This window comes from Eleutherodactylus coqui, chromosome 10 (genome assembly GCF_035609145.1).
Source record: "Eleutherodactylus coqui strain aEleCoq1 chromosome 10, aEleCoq1.hap1, whole genome shotgun sequence".
NCBI classification, from domain to species: Eukaryota; Metazoa; Chordata; class Amphibia; order Anura; family Eleutherodactylidae; genus Eleutherodactylus; species Eleutherodactylus coqui.
The window spans coordinates 141,444,982-141,471,001 of NC_089846.1; the positions used below are offsets into that span (position 1 = coordinate 141,444,982).

Here is a 26,020-nt window from a genome sequence, read left to right on the forward strand (position 1 = left end):
CAAAAAGACAACAGTGTTATACGCATGAGATGTCAAGGCTGGAGGCTACAAGCAGCAACTACATGCAAGTATCGCATAAAAGTGCTAAAAAGTTAAAGATTCAGCTGGCCTGATGGATCCGATCCATGGGGGCAGCTGAAATTACTCACCCACGTCCTCCGCGTTGTCCCCTGCTGATCTGGTCCTCCCGGACACGCTGCCGCTCTCTTGCGCATGCGTACCAGACGGATGACGTCACGCGCATGCGCAGAAGGCCAGGAGCCCCGGCAAATTTAAAATCTCCTGGCTCCTGAAGGTAGCCGGGAAACAAGAGATGCCACCGGGGATAGCGGCGATCACGAAAAAGTTTTAAAAAGTGCAAGTTTTACCTCCCCTCATGGATCCGATCTATGAGGGGAGATAAAAATGCTCCCCTCGGGTCCTCCGCGATGTCCCGGGACCTGAAGTCCCCTTCTGCGCATGCACGCCCGATGCCAATCATCGGGCGCGTGCACAGAGGGACTCAGACCCCAGGAAATTCAAAATCCCTCTGCTCCTGGCTGCCATGTGTAGAGAGACGTCGCTGGAGACGTGATCACTGGAACCCAATGGAGAACAGTCATCATTTAAAGTTTAAAAAAAAAGGGTAAAAAGCTGAGGTTTCATCTCCCCCCACGGATCATATCCGTGAGGGAGGATGAAATGACGTACCTAAGGCCCCCGGATTTATCTGTGTAACTTACCCCAGCTTCTGCGCACTCACCTGTTGCCAATGTGGCGGACGCATGCGCAAAAGCCTTGGATTGCCAGGATAATTTAAATTCTCCCTGCTCTTGGCTACAAAACTGAGCTGAGAGCCTGGAGATTTCACGGGGGCCGCGGTGAGCGCTTCCTGGTCACGTGTTCGCCGTTATCCAATGGATAATGGAGATCAAGTAAAAGTTTTAAAAAAATTTGAACTTTCATCTCCCCTCACAGATGCGATCGGTGAGATGAGATGAAACCTTTTACCGGAGGCCTCCGTATTTGAACGCCGACGCGATCTTCCTCCGTGAACCTTCCAGGAATCTGCACATGCGACCGCCGGCAAAACACCGGACACATGCGCAGGAGTCGGGGAGCCCAGGAAACTTAAAATCTCCTTGCTCTCAGCGACCAACGATCGCCGAGAGCCTGGGGCAGTGACCTTGTTGAGCGGTCCCCGGTCACGTGATAAAAAAGGTAGCGATCTAACATAGGTCGGCCTCACATGACCGGATAGGAATTACGGATTCCGCATGCGTCTGATCCTCGGTAATACGCAGATCCATCGCATTGGATTACACAATTCCGCTCACATTAGCGGGTCGGAATTGTGTAATCCTCTCACAGAAAAGAGAACGCAGCGGGTTCAATTTTACCGCGGATATCCGCAACGTAGAGCCCACTGTGCTCCATGGTCGCGGATATACCCGCTGCCCATACGCAAGTACGTTGTATACGGGTACCTGTGTCATCGCTAAGCGACGGTGCGGGAAATACAAACAAAAAAAAGGTGGACTACGCATGACCGCCTGTGTGAGTAGGCAGTGATGCGCCGTACATTACGCAGCCATACGCAGGGTCACAGCCGGGCTCACAGATGGGATCCGCTGCGGGCCCCCGCAAGCGGATTCCACCTACGGCTGTGTGAGCCCAGCGTTATCCAGACCGCTACCTGTAATACGCAATTTACAAGCAGCCCCGGGAACGCTCGCCTTCATGCATCTCCAGGAGCAGCTTGTTGAGCACCTTCTGTGCGAGACCGCCGCACCTCAGCAAGATTACGACGCCTCACAGAGCGCCACCCCATACCCACCACTGAGGTCAAGAAATACCCCCAAAAAGCATGAGAGGAGGGAGGATACCCGGTTTTATTGCCCCATGTACCCATCCCAACCAGCCTCCGTAATTACCCCTGTCTTCGGAAATACCACACAGTTCACATTATTACTTTTATCTAAGATTTGGGGAACACCGAAAAGGGTGCCGGGGGGGGGGGGGGGGGGGGGGCGACATTTTTAGGGAGTCAATTTTTATTCCGTACACGTGGGCAATGGGGCCTGGGATTTATTCAGTTGTGCCCTGCAATCCAACGGGTGTTCCCTCCATTACAGGCCTTGCCATGGGTCCTGTAAGTAGAGTGGGTATGTTTCTGAATACGGCACAAACAGGGGGAGCCATTTTGGGGTGAAGGTCTTCATTCCTATGTACACTGTACAAAAAAAACCAAACTGTTTTTAAATTGACACAATTGCCCAAAAAATGAAAATAGTATTTTTTTTCCTACGGCTTTGCTTAGATTTATTCAAAAATTGAATAAATATGAAATTTTACTTTTTCTCTTCTAAATTGAATTAATTCCTGAAAGAAAAACTGTAGGATCAAAATCCTCCTGACCCCTCAGTGAGTACATTAAGGGGTGTAGTTTTAAAAATGGGGTCATTTGTGGGGGTCTATCATTCTGACATCTAGGAGCCTTTGTAATCAATCTTGGCTATGCTGAGGGCTCAGTCACACGGGCGCATCGACACCCGTACACCGGCGCGCCCGTGTGACTGACAGTTAGAAGACGGTCATACCTGAAGACGGTCATACCTGAAGACGGTCATACCTGAAGACGGACGTCTCTGCAGCGCTGATGAAAGAACACATGACCGGCAATGAAGTTGGTCACATGTTCTTTCTCCCGGCGCTGCAGAGAGACGTCCGTCTTTAGGTACGACCATCTGCTACCTGCAGTAACATGGGCCGATGCGCCCGTGTGACTGAGCCCTGAAAAGTAATGTTACATTTGTACGTCTCCTAAATGGTTAAAAAAAAATAAATACGTTTTTCAAATGTGCGTCCAAAATAAAGTAAACAGATGGAAATATATATCTTATCAAAAACGTATACAATTTGTTTGCACATATCTGATCTATTACAGTTGAAAATTTGAAAAACGCTAATTTTTTCACAATTTTCCCAATTTCGGCACTTTTAATAAATATACACAAATTCTATTGTACTTCATTTAGGTGGTAAAAATAGACCAATATGTCACAAAAAAACACTGTCAGAATCACTGGGATCTGCAGAACCTTTATGGAGTTATTCCGTGTTAAAGTGACACATCAGATTTCCAAAATTTGGCCTGGTCATTAGGGCACAAACAGGCTTGGTCACTAAGGGGTTAACATGCTGGATTCTAATGTTAGTAACAATTAGTGTCAGGTTAACACAATGTAAAAACACTTGCAAATGACAGAAGATTGTACTATTAAAAAGGGATAGAACAAAATACAGTCAAGTTGACAAACCTCCTATGATTTCCATATATCGCAGTGGCTCAGTGGTTAGGTGAACTGTCAATTCTCCCTTCTAATCAACGAACGAGGCACGTTATCTGTTAAACCCTAAACGTGCCTACAGGCATATACAAGCGTGTGTCCTGGACACTTACCCCACAACCCTGGCATATAATACTGCACAGTTCTTTGTGTCCCCTGCGAATAGGCATCTGGATGAAATGCATAGGGCCCGATGCATAAATGAGCCTTTACAGGAGCTTTCCATGCAAATACTATTAATGACCTGCCCTCAGCATGGGTCATCAATGGTTTATTGACTGGCATCCACCCCGATAGATCAGCACTGCAATACACAGGAGTTGGATCAGAAGCCGCTGCTCCGACCCTTTTGTATTGGCTGGGACACGTAGGTATAGCGCAGCGGTCATTAAAATGAATGACAGCTGCGCCTACAATTACAAGTGCTGACCACTACACAGGGGTCGGAGCAGCGGCTTCTGATCCAACTCCTGTGTATTGCAGTGCTGACAGCAGACCCCATCCGATCAACCATTGATGACCCTTGCTGAGGACAGGTCATGAATATTATTTCCCTTGAAAACCCCTGTAAGCAGGGAAATCCTTAGGACTTCTTCCCACAAGGAATAGCCTCAAGACAGGGTCGCCCTTAGCAGGGCAGTTACCTTGTGTGAGTGATGACAATCTAGCACCAAGGCATATGTTGGCGGTATATGATCAGATTCAGTGGTCCCTAATACCTCTCTTTCTTTGGTCCACATGTGATACACAGAAGTATCCGCTCTGACATCCATACGCTGTAATCCGCCGCTGGGTGTCTGGGATGTTGTGAACACTCAACCAGGTAACGCTGCAAATATATAAAAGCCACCGTTAGTTTCACACATGGGTTGGCTGCTGATGTGTCTTATTAGGATGGAGGTAGGAGGACGCCCCACAGTCATGACGGTTTTATTTTCTGTCTAATTTGCTCTCCTGTCTTTACGACTTGTATCATTTAATCTACTAAAAAACTTCTCTTTTAATCATTTCTAAGTGAAGTGTGATGGAAATAAAGAAGCCGTTGCATCATTTTTTTTTTGGGAGGGGGAGTCTTATTTTTATGGCAGCAAAACAGACACAGTAACTTTATTCTCCGTCGGCACGGTTACAACGATGCCAAATTTATAGAGGTTGTTTTTTGCTGTAATACTTTTAAAAACTAACATCTTTCTAAGAATATATTTCCTGACGGCCACAACTTGTTATTGTTCCTCCAGTGCAGCTCTGGGAAGACTCCTTTTTTGCTGGTTTCTATTGGTACCATTATGGGGTATACACAACCTTCTGATAGCTTTTTGATACATTTTTTGCTTCGAGTCAGAGTGACCAAAAAAGCCAAGTTATATAATTTTATATGAAATGCAACTATAACAACAGTTCGATTACATAAATTGGATGGGAAGGGTATTGTTTCTCTCTAAGGAGAGCACCCAGAAGGTGCGAGGAGACTTAAGGCCATGCATGCTCCTCTGGGAAATATGCAAATAGGAAGATGGAACAAGACCTCTGCAGCGCCACCTATTGGAAGGCAGCATTCCTGCACGTCAGTATCAGACTTTTTAGACAAGCCTTATAACAATGACTGGAAATTGTTACATATTATAAGGGACATAAATTGTAACAACTGCAAATTAAGCATTCAGAAAGTACAACTAAATGTCTGCTTTGGACATAATGATCAACCATTGTACCCTGAAGACCGACACAAGCTTGCAGACGATAAGCCACATGTACGCATCCCTACACATTTCAGCCGGAATGTGATTGAGTTCCTCAGCGATGGCGAGCTTCAATCATCGACTGTTGTGATGGGATGAGGTGGGGTAATTGTATCATTATTAACGTGATGCAACTACAAAACAGGTTCCAGAACAGCTCTAGGTAAGCGGGGGTTAAATGGTTTATGCTTAGACTATTGGCTAGTTAATGCATCCGGCAACACGATCCGTAATGCGAAAACAAAATGGCGACCGGGCGATTACCTCTTTAGCAGCGTGGGACGTATTCGGCTTTACTCGATTACAAACAATTACAGGGATGCTAATAGGCAGATGCCACATGAGCGCGGACCTCGTGGAGCTTCCTCGGTAACAGTCGCTAACTGGAAGCGTTCTAGATGCTAAGAGAAGTGCGAGACCAGAAGATGCGACCACCGAAGAACACCAACATGGCGAATGAACACGCAAGTCCGCCATATAAACCCAGGTCTCTACAATGAACATTGAAGAAACTGAACGTTTGAAGGCGGTCATTACAGAGGATGATGGAAGATGTACACAGACGACCCCATCATCCCCGATGACCCGGACAGGCGCGATGAATTGGATGAAACCTGGTGTGCAAAACCTAAAAATGCAGAGCTGCAAGGACAAGTGCTGTGGACTGATGAGGCCAGGATCCGGGTGTCCGGAGGCGTTACAGACACCACTAATGTGTTACTGGGTGACCCGAGAACCCTGAAGTGACAACGGAGGTGGATAACAGCCGTCCAGGTGTGATGGTTGGGTGGGAATTTGGTATGGGGGATTGATGGGCCCGCTCTATTTTAGAGATCTGTGACAGGAAACAGGAACTTCAACACCCCGTATATTCCATCATCCAGGATTGGGATATATACAAGAACGTGGTGGCAGCCGGACGGACCGCGGCTCCTCAGGCACTCTGCGCTTGTGACTGGGTAGACGAGACATTCCGAAGTGTTGGAGAAGCAGACATTGTCCAGTGGACCGGCCAGCTCCCCAGATCTTACCCCGTCTGACCTAACTTTGGGGTTTTCTTAGGCCCCCTGTCCATGGCAGTTTATTCGCCGGTGGTAAACCGCCGGTGAATCACGCCAGTGGTGCTTCCCATAGCATTGCATAGCAAGGCACCTGTCCACGAGCGGATAATCATTGCGATTCTTGCAGCGGGCAATTTGCACAGTACTGCGAACTGCCCCGATTCTCTGCGGTCAGCCTATCTATTAGATAGGGCTGACCGGCGGAGATTTGCCGGCGGCTCCTGCGGTGGTGCTTCGGGCGGGATACCGCATCGCCCGTGGACAGCCGGCCTTAACGATAACAGGGTTTGTGTATCCCATATCAGCAGTCGACAGATTAATATTTTCTATCACTGGGGAATTGACCAGCACAGTATAAAGGTGTCGGATGCATGCGGGCACATGGCTGATCGACTCGATCTTCAGGGTACAATGGTTGATCATTATGTCCACAACCGACAGTTGTACTTTGTGAATGTTTGTCCTTTCCATCTGTTACAATGTGTCAGTGAAGCGGTTCTGCATTGAACAGATAGCTGTAGCCTTTAGCCTTTTACAGCTATGATGATTGTATATTGCATCTTATTACTCCGTTACATTATATCGTGCACGTTGCTCGATGTAAACGCACTTTATTAATAGGACTTGTTAGCTTTCTTCATTCCCTAATAAAACGAGTCAAAAAAGGTTGGTCTACGGCTTACAGAAGCCAAATATGGGGGGGGGGGGGGGGAGGTATTTATTATAAAGAAGAGAAAAGGAGGAGTTTAAACTTGTAACGTTTATTATTCTTTGTAATAATTATAAAAACTTTATTTCCCTTATTTTTACATTTTTAGTCCCCTAATGGGGTTCAGAAAGATCCTCAATAGCTGATCAGCTTGGGGCCCCGGAGGATCAGCTGTTCGGATGCCTGCTGCTATCGCCACAACACACAGGGGGGCGTAATGGAAGCTTCAACTTTCTGAGAAGCGGCCAGCATTTATAATTGCAGGCTTAGCCATCATTAGAATCAATGACAGCTGTGCTGCAGTTACCAGCAGCGGCCACCACACAGGGATGGGAGCGATCAGTTTCTGCTCCGTACCCGTGTGTTGGAGGGCTGGCAGTAGGCACCTTAGCCGATCAACTACGGATCATCTGAGGATAGGTCACTAACAGTGTTTTCTGGGGATAACCCTTTAAGATGTGCCACAGGCATGTCTTAAGAGGCAGAAATCCAATCCCGGTGCACATCGACTGGATGTCACCAAGGGGTTAATGATCTGCAAGTATTAGCCTCTATACATGGTGCTTGAGGTGTCTGCTGGAGGTTCTGTAGGGAGTATTCTCTGACCCATATCGCCAACATATAGCACTGTACAGGCGGACCAGCCGGCCCCTGGCTGCCATTATCCAAAGCACATGGTGTCCAGTATTTAGTTTTTATGGAATGCCTCTGTAATGAATACGGGAATGCCTTTATGTCATATAGTTATAACCGTACGACGCTCTTCAGACATACCGCTGGTCAATGGGTGCTTGGAATATATGTGACTTAGGCCGCCTGCATACGGGCGGGTCGGATCCGGCGGTGGGATTCTCGCTGCAGGACCCGACCCGAGCGCCTGCAGGGACCAGCGTGTACTCGCCCGCGGCTCTGGCTGTTTGATGTGCCAGCTTGCCAGGCAGCAGACCGGAGCCGGCGGCGGGTGAGTGACATTTCTGTGCGGCGCTCTGCGAGCCCTGCACAGAGATACAGCATGCCGCAGTTTGTTTGCTGTGCGAGGTTTCGCGCGGCCAAACAGCAGCCGTCTGCATGGGATTACGTTTGTTAACACAATCCTATGCAGGCTTGCAGCGGCAGAAATCCCGCCGCAGAATGTCCACTCGTGTGCAGGCGCCCTTAAGCTCCGTGAGTTTTCCAGTTGCATACGCCGAATGTAGATAAAAAACATTAACAGAACCTTAATAATGAATTCTTGTTGACCCGCGACACATGCATTTAGTATCAGAGGGTCTTGTGAGGGACGGCGTTATCCCAACCCGCTACCTCTACTAAACGCAGGATCTTACTTGCTTGGGAGATCTCTCAGCTCTGGGAAAAGATTTTCCACGGGTTGTTCTTCAAATTGGTGCAGTCCTTCATTCTGTCAACAGAGCAGAGTCATAAATCATTCCTATTCCCAGACAGTGGACATGGCCGTCTTCCCTATAAGACCCTATAAACCTGGCTGCTCCGATGGGAAAGGTGTACTGTGGAGGGATAAGCTGTTGCACTTATCTCTAGGAGGACCAAAGGATCAGACATGTTGAATTCCAATATGTCCAATCCTTGTTCCCCTACAGTTAGGCTTCTTTCATTCTGCTTTCTCATAGGATTGGGCGGCTGCTATTTGAACAGTCACTGAAGTGCATGAACTCTGTGTGCTTGTTGTTCACTTGTTCGATTCGCAATCACTGACCTGCGGGGAGGATTTACACAGCAGGTTCCTTGGTGGCCGAATCCACTGGATGCATATAAATACGTGTTGGAGGTCTTCCAAGTGAGCACCCACTGCTGCGAGAACCAAAGCCGCAGGAGACGGCTGCAGGGAGCATCTCCAAAGAGCAAAACTAGCCAGAGACCAGAACAGCGACTGCGTTCTTCAAAGACCAGCAGGGACTGTTCACCTGAGGATCACTCGCACGCATTTACGTGTTTTCAGGAACCAATGAGCATTAAGTGGGGGGGAAACGGTCAGAAATAGGCGGCAGGCAATCAGCATTCACGAGAAGCTGAACCCCGAACAGGCGCACCCCTCCCTGCAGAGCAGTTGGCCAGTCGTTGGAAGACCCTGCTTACTTGTTTACACCAGATGATAATCACCCGGCGACTATTATTTAGGTGAGCGGAAGAGAACCAACTGGTGACGGTGAATGAACCAACTACTGTAGTGACGGTGAATGAACTGATTGTCTCCCGGTTGGTAGCCGTGTTTTCACAGAACAACCGTTGCCTACAGTCTCTCTGTCTAGCGATGACTGAGGTGGTGGCTGTCCCATGTAAGGCCGCTCTAGCGATGATTGAGGTGGTGGCTGTCCCATGTAAGGCCGCTCTAAGTGCGGCTCTAGCAATCATTCAGGTGGTGTCTGTCCCATGTAAGGCCGCTCTAAGTGCGGCTCTAGCAATCATTCAGGTGGTGTCTGTCCCATGTAAGGCCGCTCTAAGTGCGGCTCTAGCGATGACTGAGGTGGTGTCTGTCCCACGTAAGGACGCTCTAAGTGCAGCTCTAGCGATGATTCAGGTGGTGGCTGTCCCATGTAAGGCCGCTCTAAGTGCGGCTCTAGCGATGATTGAGTTGGTGGCTGTCCCATGTAAGGACGCTCTAAGTGCGGCTCTAGTGGTGATTGAGGTGGTGGCTGTCCCATGTAAGGCCGCTCTAAGTGCAGCTCTAGCAATCATTCAGGTGGTGGCTGTCCCATGTAAGGCCGCTCTAAGTGCGGCTCTAGCGATGATTCAGGTGGTGGCTGTCCCATGTAAGGCCGCTCTAAGTGCAGCTCTAGCGATGATTCAGGTGGTGGCTGTCCCATGTAAGGCCGCTCTAAGTGCGGCTCTAGCAATCATTCAGGTGGTGGCTGTCCCATGTAAGGCCGCTCTAAGTGCGGCTCTAGCAATCATTCAGGTGGTGTCTGTCCCATGTAAGGCCGCTCTGAGTGCGGCTCTAGCGATGATTGAGTTGGTGGCTGTCCCATGTAAGGCCGCTCTAAGTGCGGCTCTAGCGATGATTGAGTTGGTGGCTGTCCCATGTAAGGCCGCTCTAAGTGCGGCTCTAGCGATGATTGAGTTGGTGGCTGTCCCATGTAAGGCTGCTCTAAGTGCGGCTCTAGCGATGATTGAGTTGGTGGCTGTCCCATGTAAGGCCGCTCTAAGTGCGGCTCTAGCGATGACTGAGGTGGTGGCTGTCCCATGTAAGGCCGCTCTAAGTGCGGCTCTAGTGATGATTGAGGTGGTGGCTGTCCCATGTAAGGCCGCTCTAAGAGCGGCTCTAGCGATGACTGAGGTGGTGGCTGTCCCATGTAAGGCCGCTCTAAGTGCGGCTCTAGCGATGATTGAGGTGGTGGCTGTCCCATGTAAGCCACTCTAAGTGCAGCTCTAGTTGCTACCCTTGCATCCCTATATGTTGGCTGCCATTATTTAAAGGGCACCCTACACTGATGTGCCATTTATTGTTGCAGATTATCCACTTATTGCTCTTTTTGTCTTTTTCCTCCCCCGCAGTCCAGATTTATCCATTTGCGTTATTATTACAGCTCTCCCACCTCTTTATATAGGTGAATGTACTGATCGTTGCCTCCCAGAAGGAACACGGTCTCCTGCTGGTCCCCATCCTGCACCCTGTGGAGGACAATGTAATCATTAGCTGGAGTGGAGATTTTCACAAAATCAGACCTCTAGAATATCCGTGTCACTGAACAAGGCCGTAGCAAAGATACCGTCCGGGATTAAAGCCTCTGCTGCAATCAAGCAGGTCGGGCCTTCGGCTGTCAGACACAGCAGAGGACGCAGAGGAGAAGGGAGAAGCAGTTTTTAACCATTTCTGTCGTCTCCTTCCCAGACTACATAGCGCTCAATCAGTGCTATGTACTAAAGAGTGAAAGTGAAAGTATTACTTCCACTATGTGACACAGCAGTCATGTGACCGCCGACTCCCCCTGTTACAGCAGAGTTGCAGGGTCCTAGCAGACCTTGATCGACTCTGCTGGTGACTACTGTCACTATAGGGGAATGTTTTCCCCTGTAATTTGGGCTCCTATAGATGCCCCAGCTATAGTGAAGTAGTCTGGAGAAAAAAAAAAAAAGAAGGGAGTACAATGTGAATGATCCCCAGAGGTCTTATATGACGTCATTGGGGGACATAGATGGTAAAAAAATGGTTTAAGAAATTACAGAATAAAATAGAAAATCACCCACTGGCGATGCCAACCAAAACCGTCGCCGTATGGCCCTGTGAGCCTAAATTATACAACTTATATATCAAACCGAGGAGCCGTTCCTTTACTTTATTTTAGCATAAATATACTAATGAAAAAAAATAAATAACGATTAGATATTTTAAAAAATCATTTTTATCTTTATACCCCCAATAAAACTAGAACCAGAAAAAGGACGGTGAAAAGAAAAAAAGATCTAAAAAAGATCTACGTGTCACGGAAGGAAAAACGCAGCAAAAAGAAATTTGGTAGCCGAAGGAAAAAAAAAAGAAAAGAATTGGGCAGTAAAACCACCAGGTGGGTAAAATCCCTAAAAGGTGTCGGGTCCTTAAGGGTTAAGTCCTTCTAGCTACATGCTGTACACATGAGCAGAGGTACAGGATCTCACACACCTGATGGGGTGCCAGGGTGGGGGTGCTGTTATTGGCATCCTGTACTGGTGGTCGTATACACAACACCCCCATTGTAAGCCCCGTATACTCACTCTGCGTGACACAGCTGGAACGGCGTGAACTTCAGCTCCAGATTCAAGCAGCTCTCTGAAAACAAGTGCAAAAGTTACATCGAGGTATAGAAGCATCCGGCTTCACCTAGTGATGTCTGAGGACTGTGCGCAGAACGGCAGCAAAGAGGGGGGATTGTACAAAAACAGGGGCTGCTACATGTACAGATAAAGACTTATATACAGTAAGCTTCCACTAATAAGAGACATTCGGCAGCTCACCCTTAACCCCTTCATGACGAGGCTTTTTTTTCTTCATTTTTTCCCCCCACTATTTGGCCATGTTTGGTGGGTCTGTTTTCATGCCGGGACCTCTGATAACCGGTCGGGGGTTAAATGCTGCTGCTAGAATGGACAGTGGTATTTAAAGTGTTAATAGCCACGACTGGAGTGAACGCTGATGGCGGCTTCCACCGGCCGTGTATGGAGCGGGCTCTCCGCCGAGTGCACGGATCTATAGCACCACGATAGATACATAATAGATGGTACATTGGCTCCTGAAGGCTGCCGGACTGACAGCAACGACCGATATCCATTTATTACGCCCTCTTGAATCATCCAATAAAAACACATAAAAAAACTCAACATTGAAATTGCAAAACCAAGAAGTAAAAGTTGTAAGATTATGTAAATTGAGGAAGTTGAAGGTGTCACTAAGACATGCAAATGATCACATTTTAAAGCACCTAGCTCCCCCCGTTGGCATGTGGGAGGGGCTTCACGGTTATCAAATATTGGGTCACGTCTTGTGGTATGATTGCATTGTGCCATGTCCGTCTGTCTACGTGCCCGTTACTGTAAATCCTTGAGCGGAGGCCGGTTTATCGCTCTGCAGATCGTTACATGCGTAAGCCGAGGTGTCAGCACTGTTCAACGCTGCGTGGCCCAGTGGTTGGGAGAACGACAACCAACTCCGATCACAGCAAGAGGTGCACAGAGGAGAACCTCTGCACGGACGATCGAGGGATTAGAAGAATGTGGCGTGGGGATCTATTCTGTACGTGAATTTGGCGGTCACTCCCCAAGCCTACGGTGTCAAGCAGTGTCTACACAAACCATCAGAAACCATTTGCATGCCCTTGGGCTACGAGCCGGACATCCAGCGAGCGGTGCCCACTGACCTCAGTCCACCGCTATCAAAGGCTATCAAGGTGCAAAGCAAGACCGCCATGGAGGCTGGATTCAAGGTCTATCCTCTTAGCGAGGAGTCCTGCTATTGTCTCAGAAGCAATGATAGCCAGAGAATGATCTGAAGACCAAGTGGGCAACGCCTGAAGAGGCCTTCACAAGGGAACGTCACACCGGTCCTACTATTTTGGTGTGGGGTGGCACGGGGTAGGTATTCGGACCCCTTTAGCCTTCATTCCAGGTCAGCGTTTGACTGATTTGGTGGTGAAACAGCGACTTCTCCGAAGTGTCCCAGGAGCCGTTTTTCAGCACGATAATGCCAGGTTGCAGGTTACTCGTACAACAGCGAGCGGCGTGCATGCTACCGCGGCCTGCAGCATCTGCGGACTTAGGCCTCCTGTCCACGGGCCATTTTTCACTGCGTTTCCCACGGCGATAATCCGGCCGCGGGAAACTCAGTGAACACTTTCCATAGACTTACTATGGGGAGCGCCGCCCCCTGTCCATGAGCGGAGGATCATAGCGATTCTCCACTCGCGGGATTTAAATCGCAGCATGCTGTGAATCGCCGTGATTCTATGCGGGGAGCTCATCTGTCAGACCGGCTCACCGCGGAGCTGTCCGCTCTCCCCTGCTCCCCCGGTGGAGATCTGCCACAGGATATCACTACGCCCGTGGAGGAGCCTTAAATACTGAACAAAGAGGTTTTGAATATTTTCTTTGCCTTTTTTCATAATTTGCACAATTTCCTTCTAAGTGGAAATACTGCGGAGTAACGATAAAAGCAAAAAGTATGGATCAAGGCTGAAAAAAGGAGCAGTAAGACAAAGCCAATCTCCTCGAGGGCCGCAGAGCGGATATTGCTTCTGTCTTTCTAGCTGATTTTATCCGGGTTTTTGCTTTTTATCATTTTATTTTATACTTTAATATACCGTTATTCCCGCTGCGTCGGGCAGTTTTTTCTTCTTGCGCACAAATTTCCATAAATACGGCCCCTGTCGATCCGGCTGATCGCGCAGATACAAATATTATGCAGTAAATTATTATTCTGCAGATTTAATACCAAACTTGTATAGTTGTGTAATCTTTCATTTGCCTCTTGTGGGGCGAGCTGCAGTCCTATTTTGGGCTACATACAGCTTTCTGATCACTATTTATGACATTTCTTTGGGTGCCTGGGTAACAAAATAATGTAATTCCGGCATTCTTTGTGGGGATTTCACGGTGTTTATCATGTAGAGTAAGTCGTGTGATAGTCTAATAGTTTGGACATTAGGGGGGGTTGGACAGGCCAATACCAAATAGATGTTTAATTACATTTTTGAACTTTAAAAATAAATAAAATAATAATTTTTCCTACATTTTATTTGCCCTTCCCAGGGGACTCGAACTCGTGGTCAGTTGATCGGCTGCATTATATACTGAAATATTTCAGTATTGCATTATATAATATTTCCAATGTTGCCTATTAAGCCTTGCCACATGCATACATGGCAGCCCCAGGAGCCTTCACTAGGCTCCAAGCTGCCCTGCTAACTTATCAGTAGCCCATGACTACATTCCGGGGGAAGCTGATGGGGTGCAGAGGGGCCCCCTGGCTGGTGGGTAAAATCTGCGCTCAGTTTTACCAATGGCATCTAAATAGTTAACTAACGATTGGAGATAACTTAGATCACGACAGATAAAACAGCTGTAAGCCACGGAGTAGGGAGCGGCCGCGGCTCCTGAGCCCACCTCATAGCTCTGACGGCTGCAGGACGTATGTTTACATGATGCATTTGGGAAGTTGGTAACATTTTTGTACATTCTAGCAGAAAGCCAGCACCCCAAATATTGGTGTTCTGGGACCGAATTGCCATAGATTTTTTCCCCACTGCCAAAGTAACTTCCTAATGGATGCTATGACTGCATGTAAATATATATATATGTGGTGGCATGCCGAGTCCCATGCGGTCCATAACACAGAGCAGCGTGTAGATACGGCAATGCTGTGTGCATGTGACCTACAGACCAAATATTACAGTGCTGATCACAAGAGAACCTGCTGGACCCACGAATAAATAAGAATGGCGCATACGGGCAATGGAGTCCAGATTATACTCCGATCCCGGCTCATAGTCACAGTAGATATTCAGGAACGGACTCGCTTTATCTCCAGAGTCCTGAAAGAAAGAGAAGAGTCGGGGATGAAAAGCTTCTCTCATTAATGACAGTTATAAAGTCTGAGGGGGCGACTTCAGGGGGAGAAAAAAGAAGATTGGGGATCCAACCCTGTCCAGCTCACGTTTACCTCCGACGCCCACAGAACAAACCTTACAAGTGGTGCCCAAATCTGCCAAATTCAACAGAATTTGTCAAAATGGAAATGGGCTCTCCCAACGTCCTGGTGAGACTCACTATGTGAACGAGAGCAGCTGCAGTGTAAAGCAAGAGAAACTGTAACAATCTGAGCCTCTCAGCTAGAAAGTGACTTTAAATTCTCCTGAGCCATAGCCCCATGTCCACAGGCGGATCGGATTCCAACCCTGCCCTGCTTTCCTGCGGTATTGACATTGTGGACGGGCCGCGAATCAGACGGCTACCATTGACTTCAATAGAAGCCGTTCGTGCAGGATCCGCACTGAAATGGCGCATGCTGCAAATAGTTTTTTGCGGACCAAAAGGTTTGCATGCTTCATTTGATTTGCGGACGCCCATGTATCCATATGGGCGGCTGGATTTGCGGATCTTCCACGCGGGTGACCTGTGCGGATTCCGCAAATCAGATCTGCCCATGGACATTGGGCCTTAAGGTAAAAATCTGTAACGGAGCCCTCACCTACCATGAGCCATATCTTATACTTTTAGGACCATGGTCTTCCTCATCTACGTGGCCACAGGCTTGTAGCAGGGGGACCGGGCAGAGGAAGGTTGGAGAAAATGTTACCCTCAGCTCTGTCTGGACAGATAATAGTCTTCTTCCTTACAGCAACATCTTGAGGAGCTACATGAATCATCCTCCTCCTTGCTCTGTCTCCTCCCCTTTGATATTCCAAGACACCACTGCCAGTCCACGGAGCCCCATCAACACAATTGTTTAGGCCCCCTGTTCGGTAAGTCACCGGCGGATCACGCCGTCTGAAGCTTTCCATATCTAACTGATAGTAATCAGCTGATGGAGACAGTGGGGGTGTGGGTCCGGCTCCAACCAGCTTACATACTACAAGTAATGGGGTGATACAGAAGGTAGAGGGGCTGGAGATGTGCCCGGTATGGCGGGGTGGAGAGTGAGGGATGCTATACACAGACAATGGTCAGGCCGCATAGTGGCTGAACCAGTATGACTGCAGGGGCGGTTGATTACGGCTAGCAGGGATTGCAGTCAGTAGGTCAGGGAGCATGTTATCAGGCGGAGTACAGAGGGGTTTGGTTTAGGAGATATGGTATGCCTCTCTGAAGAGGTGGGTTTTTACAGCACGCCTGAAGTTTTGTGTGTCAGGGATTGCGCGTTTTGGGTAGTGCGTTCCAGAGGACTGGGGCTGCTCTGGAGAAGTCTTGGAGGCGGGAATGAGAAGTTCAAATTAAAGGGGCGCTCAGTCCAATTTTGTTAGCAGGGTGGAGAGCCCGGGCTGGGTGATGGATTGAGATGAGGGAGGCAATATAGGGGGGCGCTGCGCTGTGGAGGGCTTTGTGGATATGGGATACAATATAGGGGGGCGCTGTGCTGTGGATGAGGGATACAATATAGGGGGCGCTGTGCTGTGGATGAGGGATACAATATAGGGGGCGCTGCACTGTGGATGAGGGATACAATATAGGGGGGCGCTGCGCTGTGGATGAGGGATACAATATAGGGGAGCGCTGCGCTGTGGATGAGGGATACAATATAGGGGGGCGCTGCGCTGTGGATGAGGGATACAATATAGGGGGGTGCTGCGCTGTGGATGAGGGATACTATGTAAGGTGGCGCTGCGCTGTGGATGAGGGATACAATATAGGGGGGCGCTGCACTGTGGATGAGGGATACAATATAGGGGGGCGCTGCACTGTGGATGAGGGATACAATATAGGGGGGCGCTGCACTGCGGAGGGCTTTGTGGATGAAGGTAGTGAGTTTAAATTGTATTCTGTATGTAACGGGCAGCCAGTGCAGTGACCGGCACAGGGCAGAGGCATCCGAGTAGCGGCTGGACAGGAAGATGAGCCTGGCTGCCGCATTCAGGATGGATTGGAGGGGGTAGAGTCTGGTGCGGGGGAGGCCGATCAGCAGCGAGTTGGAATAATTGAGCCGGGAGTGGATGAGGGCAACGGTGAGCGTTTATAACGTGTCTGCAGTGAGAAAAGAGCGGATTCTTGATGTGCAGCTGACATGTTCGGGCCAGAGATTGGATATAGGGGGTGAAGGAGAGAGTCAAATATAACCCCAAGACAGCGGGTATGCTGGGAGTTATGGTGCCACACACTGAGATGGAGATGTCAGGAGGAGGGCGGTTAGTAGAGCTTGGATACACCAGTATGACCTAACCTCAGCGTCTCCCCCACGACTGACGGCAGGTCAGGCGGGAGATCTGAGGCGGAGATGCACTTAATAAAGGGAGTGGGTCACCCTGCTGATGGCCTTGCCTTAGGATGGGCCGCCAATATGTGACCGGTGGGGGTCTGCTGCTCGAGATCTGCTCCAGTCAGCTGAATAAAGGGGCTGCGGCGCTGGAGCGACTTACCGCTATCAGCGGGGTTGTCATGTGACTGTTGAGGCCGGCAAGATCATGAATAAAAACCCTCTACAGGAATTTATATGATGTGCGACGATCTGCACTGAAATCGATGGTCCAAGTTAAAAAGAAGTTGTTTAAAGGGGGATTCAGAAGATAGACTTATCCCCATTCACTGCTGAGACCCCCACTGATCCCGAGAACAGGGGTGCTGGGTCCCCCCTTTTCTCTTCAGTGCGGGGTCACGCACAGTGACTACAGAATGAATGGCGCGGTGACCGCGCATGAACAGACGCCGCTCCATTCATTCCATCGGGGCTGACAGAACTAGCCAAGGTGTGAGATATAGACGGGTCACATAAAACCGCAGCCTCGGACGCACCTTAATGAAGGTTATTCCCACCACCAGACCGCGCTTAGGGGGAGACTTGCTAAAGGAATCAATGGCGACAATCTCGGCATCAACTGGAAAACAGAAGAGATAAGTGTCAAGAACAGAGAGATCGGCGAGGAACGCTTACAGCCAGTCTTATTGGCCCAACACCTCCCAAATCCCTGACCGTTTCATGTACACAGCTCCTAGGAAGCCGTGTCCAAGACTGCAGACATGCATTACCTCCTACCAGCCGCCTCCTCTGCTGCTATCTGGAGCGCAACACGGCTGCATTACTGCATTGTATGGGGAAGGCGATGGCAAACCTCCCCGCCAAGACAGCCTGCCAAGAAACCGTCCCCCTGGGGGTCAGTCATGACTCGGCGCTCGCACCAATGGCCCCCTGCACACGGGCGGAAATTCCGTGGGCGGGATTTCACGCAGAATTTCTGCCCATGGCCGCTGCCATAGGATTGCATTCCAATACACAATCCGATGCAGACGGCCGCGATTTGTCCGTGTGAAATCACGTGCGGAAAACACATCGCAGCGCGTTCTATTTCTGTGCGAGTCTCGCAGACGCCCGCACAGAAATGTAAGTGAAGAGCCGCTGGCACATTACAGAGCTTCGGGGATGCCCGGAGCGGGTGAGCCGCAGTCCTCTGCAGGTGCGCGGGTCTGCATCACTGCAAGAAGTCTAGCAGCAGGATCCGACCCGCCGTCTGCAGGCGGCCATTATAAAGCTAACTTCACACGGGCAAACATGATATTGGGCCGTGAATCCCACCCCCACATCGCGCTCCCCACCATGTGAAATCCCCGTGAATGCAAGGTATTTTCGTGTGAATACAGCCTCGCATCACTTCGGGGATGAAGGGAATCCCCGCCGCGGCCGTCACAGAGGATCGCAGAGCTGCTCTCATTGCTTCTAATGGGGCCGGCGCTGCTGCTCCCGCGGCCCCACTGACAGAGGGCCGGCGCTGCGATCCGTCTCCCACATAGCGTCACATCGCGGAGCCCTGCAGGATAGCATCGCTCATGTGGAGGACCCCATTCAAAAGAGCGCGGCTCATGCTTGTGTTGCACACATCTCACCTGATTTTATCGCCCGTGTGGAGCCGGCCTCAGAGCCTCATAAAGCCTTTATACACCCTGCACGCCTTCTTTGGGCCTCCGTCACACAGGCGGTTTCAGGGCGCTCCCATTCATTTCAATGGGGCGGCTCACACAAGCGTCTTCCCCGCTGCGCCCTGACAGCGTTACATGTCCTATTTTTGGCCGTTCTCAGCCCTGTGTTGCCCATTGAAATGAATGGGCAGCGGTTTCAGCACTGCCAAAAACGTGGCACAACTTGGTGCCGCGCTTTTGTTAGCGCTAAATGCCCCAGCTACACAGCCTGAGTCAAAAAAATAAATGAAACCAGTACAGGTGAGGTCGCTGTCCGCAGGGGCCGCTCCCGGGACTTGTCAGCCAGCAGGGAACTTTTTCTCGGGTGACGGGAATTGGAAATCCCCGCCTCCAATGAGAGATTGCTCTGATTGGCTGAGCACTGTTGAGTGACAGCACATTTAGCCAATCACAGCCAGCGCTGGATGCGTCCAATCACAGACATTCATTTATTAAATGGCTGTGATTGGACGCATTCAGTGCTGGCTCTGATTGGCTCAGCCGGCTGTCACTCAACGGCGCTTAGCCAATCAGAGCAATCGGTTGGCTTTACAAGGTCCTGACAGCGGCGTCCCCAGCTAGGTATTGACTTCTTTCCTTTATCAGCAGCCTTGGCTGCGCTTCCAGCTGTGCTCAATACGCATCCATTACGCTGGCATAACGCACGCCAGCGCCGCTGACACCGGGCGGGATCTGCCCTAAACACTGCGTTTCTGCACGGTGTGAGGCCTTGCCCTTGATGATAGTTCCCACCATCTTCTTGTGAGGACACCTCCCATCATCTGAACAGGCGGAGACGCTGCTTGTGGTAATGTGACAGTCGTACAACAATTTCGCGTTTAACTGACCAAGATCAGCCGTTGGGCTTCTACCGCGACGCGCCGATTTGGAAGAACGATGCTGCTTGATTAAAAACAGCCTATTTGTTTATGGGGTGCGAAAACAAAAAAAAGTTGAATTACTGCTTCCCGAGCGCCCCGCGCCCTCACACTATGGCCGAAGATAGAAGGCAAGGGTTTGTGGTCAGGTCCCCTTTAAGCACGTGCTTCCCTCCATCTCCAGGTCACATGACCCCGACCCCGGCCCCGCCCCCGCACACCTGGTATGTAGGTGAACTGCAGCTCCCGGGCTCCGGCTCGCAGTTTGTCCCGCAGCTGCTGGTACTTGAAGCTGGTGACTTTCCCCTTCAGGGTGGCGGCCAGTAGTTCGTGTCCGGCGCCCCCGGTGCACGGCAGGACCGACAGCCCGTACACATTGCTCTGGGAAGGAAACCGACTGAAAGTATCCTCTGTGAGCGGGCAGCAGTCCTCGGACATGACCGGAAGTGACGTGCGGTTCACGCGCTTGCCAGGCACAAAGATGGCGGCCGGTGACATCCGGCCCTTCATTAGGCGGTGGGACGTGGGGCAGTAATTAGCCAGGCTTTGGTCTGCGTGACGCTGCATCCCCCTCTTGTGTTCTCATGGTGTACAGTGGCGTCCCCACGGCTTCACCGTTATGGGGATTCCAGGGTTCCCCATCCTGTTGTTTTCTATGGAAAACTGCATTTATGTATTGACAGAATCCGTGTGAAGCAGCAGATTAGGAGCCATGACTGTGACTAATCTGCTGGCAGATGCCCATCAGCGCCAGATATCCGCGCCCTGCGATACATGGCAGCAAAACCCCCATCTGAGCCGCACGACTGTTGGGCCGCAGGCGGATGAAGGCCTCAGTGCCCGGCCCGTGTGCCTTAGTGCCCTCAGTGCCCGGCCCATGTGCCTCAGTGCCCGGCCCATGTGCCTCAGTGCCCGGCCCGTGTGCCTTAGTGCCCTCAGTGCCCGGCCCGTGTGCCTCAGTGCCCAGCTCGTGTGCCTCAGTGCCCGGCCCGTGTGCCTTAGTGCCCGGCCCGTGTGCCTCAGTGCCCGGCCCGTGTGCCTTAGTGCCCTCAGTTCCCGGCCCGTGTGCCTTAGTGCCCTCAGTGCCCGGCCCGTGTGCCTTAGTGCCCGGCCTGTGTGCCTTAGTGCCCTCAGTGCCCGGCCCGTGTGCCTCAGTGCCCGGCCCGTGTGCCTTAGTGCCCTCAGTGCCCGGCCCGTGTGCCTTAGTGCCCTCAGTGCCCAGCCCGTGTGCCTCTGTGCCCGGCCCGTGTGCCTTAATGACCAACTCCGTTTTAGATTCGTCACATCACGGGCGCCATAACTCTTTACATCCCCTCAGCGGGGCGCCTGTTTCCTGCCGGTCGCTCGTCTTCATTTATCTGATGTTTTGGACCATTTGACATTTTGATGACTTTTTATTCCATATTTTTCTAGGGTCTAAATTAACAAACTTCCCGCCGCGTTCTTCATTTTTCCCGCCGCGTTCTTCATTTTTCCGGCCGCGTTCTTCATTTTTCCGGCCGCGTTCTTCATTTTTACCGCTGTTCACCTTGCAGTATAAACAATTCTATGGCGGGACGGTTACATCAATACTGAACTTATCTGGGTTGTTTTAATGTATTTTCATTTCTCGCGGCGCCCAGAGACCCCCTAACGTTGTTTTTAGGGGATAAGTTGTACTTTTTTAATCGCACCGTTTGTTGATCCAGGCGACATTTTGATCGCTTTGTCCCGCTTTGTTGCGCGGCGCGGCCGGTAACATTGGTTATGATCTCTGATGTTCTTCTGGACGTTCGCTCTGCGGGGTCAATAATCTACTCCTCTCTTCCCCTCCGGTCAGTAAGAAGGCAGCGATGCCACATGGGGATTTTTCCTTATTTTCGTCGCCGCCGCGTTTATCAGCGTGTTTTATCACTATGGCGGCTGAGCCTCATACGCCGCCGTAGCATGCAGACCCAGAAGCTATATTCAAGGGTCCGGTTGCCATTGGGACCCTGCGATCACCCCCCTCCATCTGTCAGCGTTCTACATGGCGCAGTCGCACTGACTGTGGCATGTGAAGGGTTAAACACTGGGGATTGAAGGCTTCTTTGGTGCCCACTGTTAAAGCAAGTGCCCGCTGTCATCAGGCAGCCGAGCTCCCGCCCTCCATGGCACGGTACACCCATGCCAGGCTTCTGATGCAACCACCATCAAAAGATGGCGCTGCAGATTAAAGCCCCTTAGCGGTCGCCGTCAAGACATATGGGCGGTCTGCAAGGGCTTTATGCACAAATTCACATGCAGTGAAGGCCCAGCATGGCATCAGGACGGCCACGCCACTTTCTGTTTTTCACATGTAGATTTAAAATCCATGAGCGAAGAATATCATCACCAACATCCACCGATCCACCGAGGGGGGGGGGGGGGGTATTATTGCTGTCGGTTCTACAACAACGCTGTGGATTTCTTTATGAGGAAACCGCGCCGTGTGAATCGCTAACAGGTGGCCCGATCACGTGATGCAACTACTGCGCAACTTTATAGTGTGTCTCACAAAGAGAAGGCCGCTGATAGCGGAGCCATGGAGGCATCACTGCTGGTTGTGGTTGGGGACTGGCCGCCGGTGCCGATCACGTGGCCGACGCTGTTGAGCAGCGAAGCATTGGCTATCCACTCCGATAAAGGTCCACACGCTTCCTGCCACCGCTAGCGGCTGCATGCTCCTCCTCAGTTCGGCCCTACGGGTCTGCATTGCAGTATCCATATTTCGCAGTGCTCTTAGTCACACCGCAGGGCGTCCGGCTTATGGTGAAGCATGACCTTACCTTTCTCACATGGTCCATGCCTACAGTATTGCTGCATACCCGGACTCTGGATGGGGTCCTCCCCAATCCCGCATGCCTCAGTGAGTCTCTGCTCCTCTAGAAGCATTATACCATCCCTAGAATACAATCCGCAGATCCAGAGCGTGTGACAAGTACAGACCACCTTAGGGATTGTGGAACGTGTTCTAGAGGGATTCCCCCTACACTGAACACACGTTTATGCCAGCGTAACATCACCTTCACACCTAGGGCTCTTTCACATGAGGGACCTGAGCGCTGGATTTGGGGGCGCATCAAAAACGTGGCCAACTGCACACAAAACCGCGTGAATGGATGATTTTTGTGCGCACAAGTCCCAAGCTTAATTAGCAGTAAAATCACCCATTCAGAGGGCTGCTGTTCAGGGATGAGCGATCGCAGCAGCCCCAGAGTCCCCAACAGCAAGCTTTAAATATCCTGCGGTTAGCTCCTGTTGGTACCCATGGGGATAGAGGGCTCTCCCCGAGGAAATCCCTCATAGCAGTGAGAAAAGGGGTGTGGCTAGAGGGGACTCCCTGAGGGAAGGCTAGAAGTGTGCCCCGCCCCACCTCTCCTTGCTATGGGGGATTCCCTCAAAGTCCTCTCCAGCCTTTCGGCCCCCCTCCGCTATGGAGGATTCCCTCAGGGAACCCCTCCAGCCCTGCTCTCTCTCCACGCTGTGGGGGAATGGGGAGAGAAGGGTTACCCTACAGGAGGTTATTACACTGCCATTATGTCTTTTAGTCCTTAAACTCTGCATTAATGTCTATGCCGCTACTGGGTAGTTTAAGGGCTAAAAGGCATATTGACAGTCAGTGTACTTACCTCCTGCAGGGTAACCCTTCTCTCTGCACTACATGGAATCCCTCCTGTTCCTGTTGCCGGTCGGCTCGCTTAGTCTCCCATGGGAGTCTATGGAAACTCCACCACACCAAAGATAGGTCAGGTGTAGAGATGAGCGGGCGTACTCTGTAAGGATCCTCGCTCCAGTATCTGTACTGAGTATGCTCGCTCATCTCTAGTCGGGTCCTTTCTGTAGGTGCAGCAGAGGATTTGCGTTACTGAATTTCAGGTCCTTTTTGGTGCGGCTGAAATTCCTCAGAATGTTTCTACAGGAATCCATTGGTTCTAATAGGCACCATTTGTATCTCTCATGGCTTGTGCTGTAATTCCACCCTTTGTGAAGATGGCCTGAAAATGCTTCTTGGTCAGCGGCGCATCTCCGCGTCCAACCAGGGAGACAGTGAAGACGTCTTGGGACGAGCGATCGTAGCAACAGGCACTTGTCCCTGTACTGCGGATAATCTGCCATCCAGACAGTATGACGGCGTGCCAACAGGATTATTGTCGGTAAGCGCCAATTAGCAGGCGGATTAGCTGCCTGTGTAAGAGGAGCCTAAGGCCGTATATGAGCGAGCCACTTGGGCTCAGCACCACGGGCGGCCCAGATAATGCACACTGGCATGTCCTATTCTCACGCGGGACGTCCACAGGAAAGGTAGTGATTCTTCAAAATCGCATCATCGGTCAGAGTGAAAGGTCGCCGTTGTGAATGAACCAAATGAGTGGGTTCTTCCTCCGTGCGAGTTCTGCCCGTCTTGGACGCAGACAATTCGCACGGAATTCTCACTGCAAGTTTCAGCCGAGGGAGTTGGGCGCACTCACGTCCATTGGCCCGTCCCATTCATCATCCACATCAGTTACTCCTGCTTATGATTTTTCGCCATGTGTTGCAGCGTTATCGCTCAGTTTTGCGCGTTTGAATGATTTTTTTGAACATAATCATTCCATGTAAAAGCACCCAAAGCAGCCGGTCATCTCTGTCCGTGTAAGGAGCGTCGTCCTTGTAAGTTGGGGAACTTGTAATGGCACAGGCCTATCCGGTACAAGGCGTGTATAATCTACATGCACAGATATGTTCTATCCCGTAAGGCCTCGGGCGGGTCGGATTCTGTATGCGGGAGCCCACAGCGATATCAGACTCTGGCCGAGGACCCTGCTTACCCGTCCGGATCGTCTTTTTTCTGTGCTGCAGATGTACGAGCCGGCACACAGGCGCAGTACTTTTTTTAGTATTTCAAACTCCTGCTATCCCGCGGAATCCGGACGGCCTCCATTAACTTCAATAGAAGCCGTCCGTGCGGGGACCGCTGCGATTAGCTTTCCACATCCAAAGATCCCATCAAATCCAAATGATTTAATTTGGGTGCGGACGCCCATGTTTCCCTATGGGCGGTCTTAACTGCGGATCATCCGCAATTCAAATCCGCCCGTGGACATTGGGCCTCACTGTAAGTCCACTGCTAGTTAGACCGCCTGCAGACGGCTGGATCGGATCCGGCTGTGAGAATTCTCGCAGCGGGACCCAACCCGAGCGTCTGCAGAGAGCAGCGTCACTCACCTGCTCCCGCGGCCCAGACTCTTTCATGTGCCGGCTGCCGTGCAGAGCGGAGCCGGCGGCTGGTGAGTGACGTTTCTGTGCGGGGCCAGCTGCGATTTGTTTGCCACGCATGATTTTTGCGTGGCCAAATCGCGACCGTCTGCCTAGGAATTCCACAGGAATTTCCGCCCGTCTGCAGGCGGCCTTAGACTGCAGGCTTCTGGAGCATGGATCACGTTTATATCCTACATGTGGGTTCTCTCTCTGAATAGGAGTAATTGTTTGCGTTGCGAGATGTAGATACAATTGCGCAGGAATAGAGCCATTGTGTGAAGCGGTGTAGTCACATGTGCAGAGATACAAGATGACGCAATACAAGAGAAAAACTGCAGGATGTCCTATTTTTGGGCAATTCTGTTGCAGTCTTCCATTCCTCTCTGCTGGGACTGAGTGCTGCGAGGACTCTTGGCTCCCATAGGGAATAACGCACCATTTGCACTCGTGTGAAAATCATAAGTGCAGCAATGCGAGTGCAGTCTTACAGCATCGGTCTGAGAAACCTGGCCCAATATTTCACCCCGATATGGGATGTATCAATCGGCTCCTCCTGCTCTAGAGCATGCTACTTGCAGATCGGACACAGTGTTCACACTGACAGATTCTTGTATTCTCAATCTGGGAAATTGGCAGGTCCCATAAGTGTGACAGCAGCGGCTGCGCATGTGAGCTATTCACTCCAATGGGACGGCCGCGCACTTGAACTCTGCTATCTTTGGCAGTCCCATTGAAGTGAATGGCGCAGTGGCTCGCATGTACGACTACCACTGTTAACATTTCGGGATTTCTCTGCATCGCTGGGGATCCCAAAGATCAGACTCCCACTGATCAGCAAGCCATCTCGTCCTGTAGATTGGGGATAGCTCGCCGAGATGGGAATACCCCTTTAAATTGTGGGTGGTCTGTTCTTTACGCTGTACGTTTACTCCATAGGTAAACTGATTCCCCGGCACAGGCTTTACCTTCTGACACATCATAG

General features: G+C 50.6%; 1 protein-coding gene across 3 annotated transcripts in view; it reads right to left on the bottom strand.

Annotated features, from left to right (window-relative positions):
* Window positions 1–20,256, bottom strand: part of KPTN (kaptin, actin binding protein) — a 33,945-nt gene extending 13,689 nt beyond the window's left edge. For 2 of the 3 annotated variants that reach the window (XM_066581979.1, XM_066581978.1), the window contains exons 1-7: window positions 20,022–20,256; window positions 17,765–17,847; window positions 14,769–14,853; window positions 11,546–11,600; window positions 10,390–10,465; window positions 8,164–8,237; window positions 4,049–4,158 (exon numbers count right to left, since the gene is read on the bottom strand). In XM_066581979.1, coding sequence (XP_066438076.1) covers window positions 4,049–4,158; window positions 8,164–8,237; window positions 10,390–10,465; window positions 11,546–11,600; window positions 14,769–14,853; window positions 17,765–17,847; window positions 20,022–20,238 — 700 coding nt within the window. In that variant the 5' untranslated portion in view covers window positions 20,239–20,256. The remainder of the gene's footprint in view (window positions 1–4,048; window positions 4,159–8,163; window positions 8,238–10,389; window positions 10,466–11,545; window positions 11,601–14,768; window positions 14,854–17,764; window positions 17,848–20,021) is intronic. The other variant, XM_066581980.1, reaches the window with a different exon arrangement.
* Window positions 20,257–26,020: the final 5,764 nt, after the last annotated feature.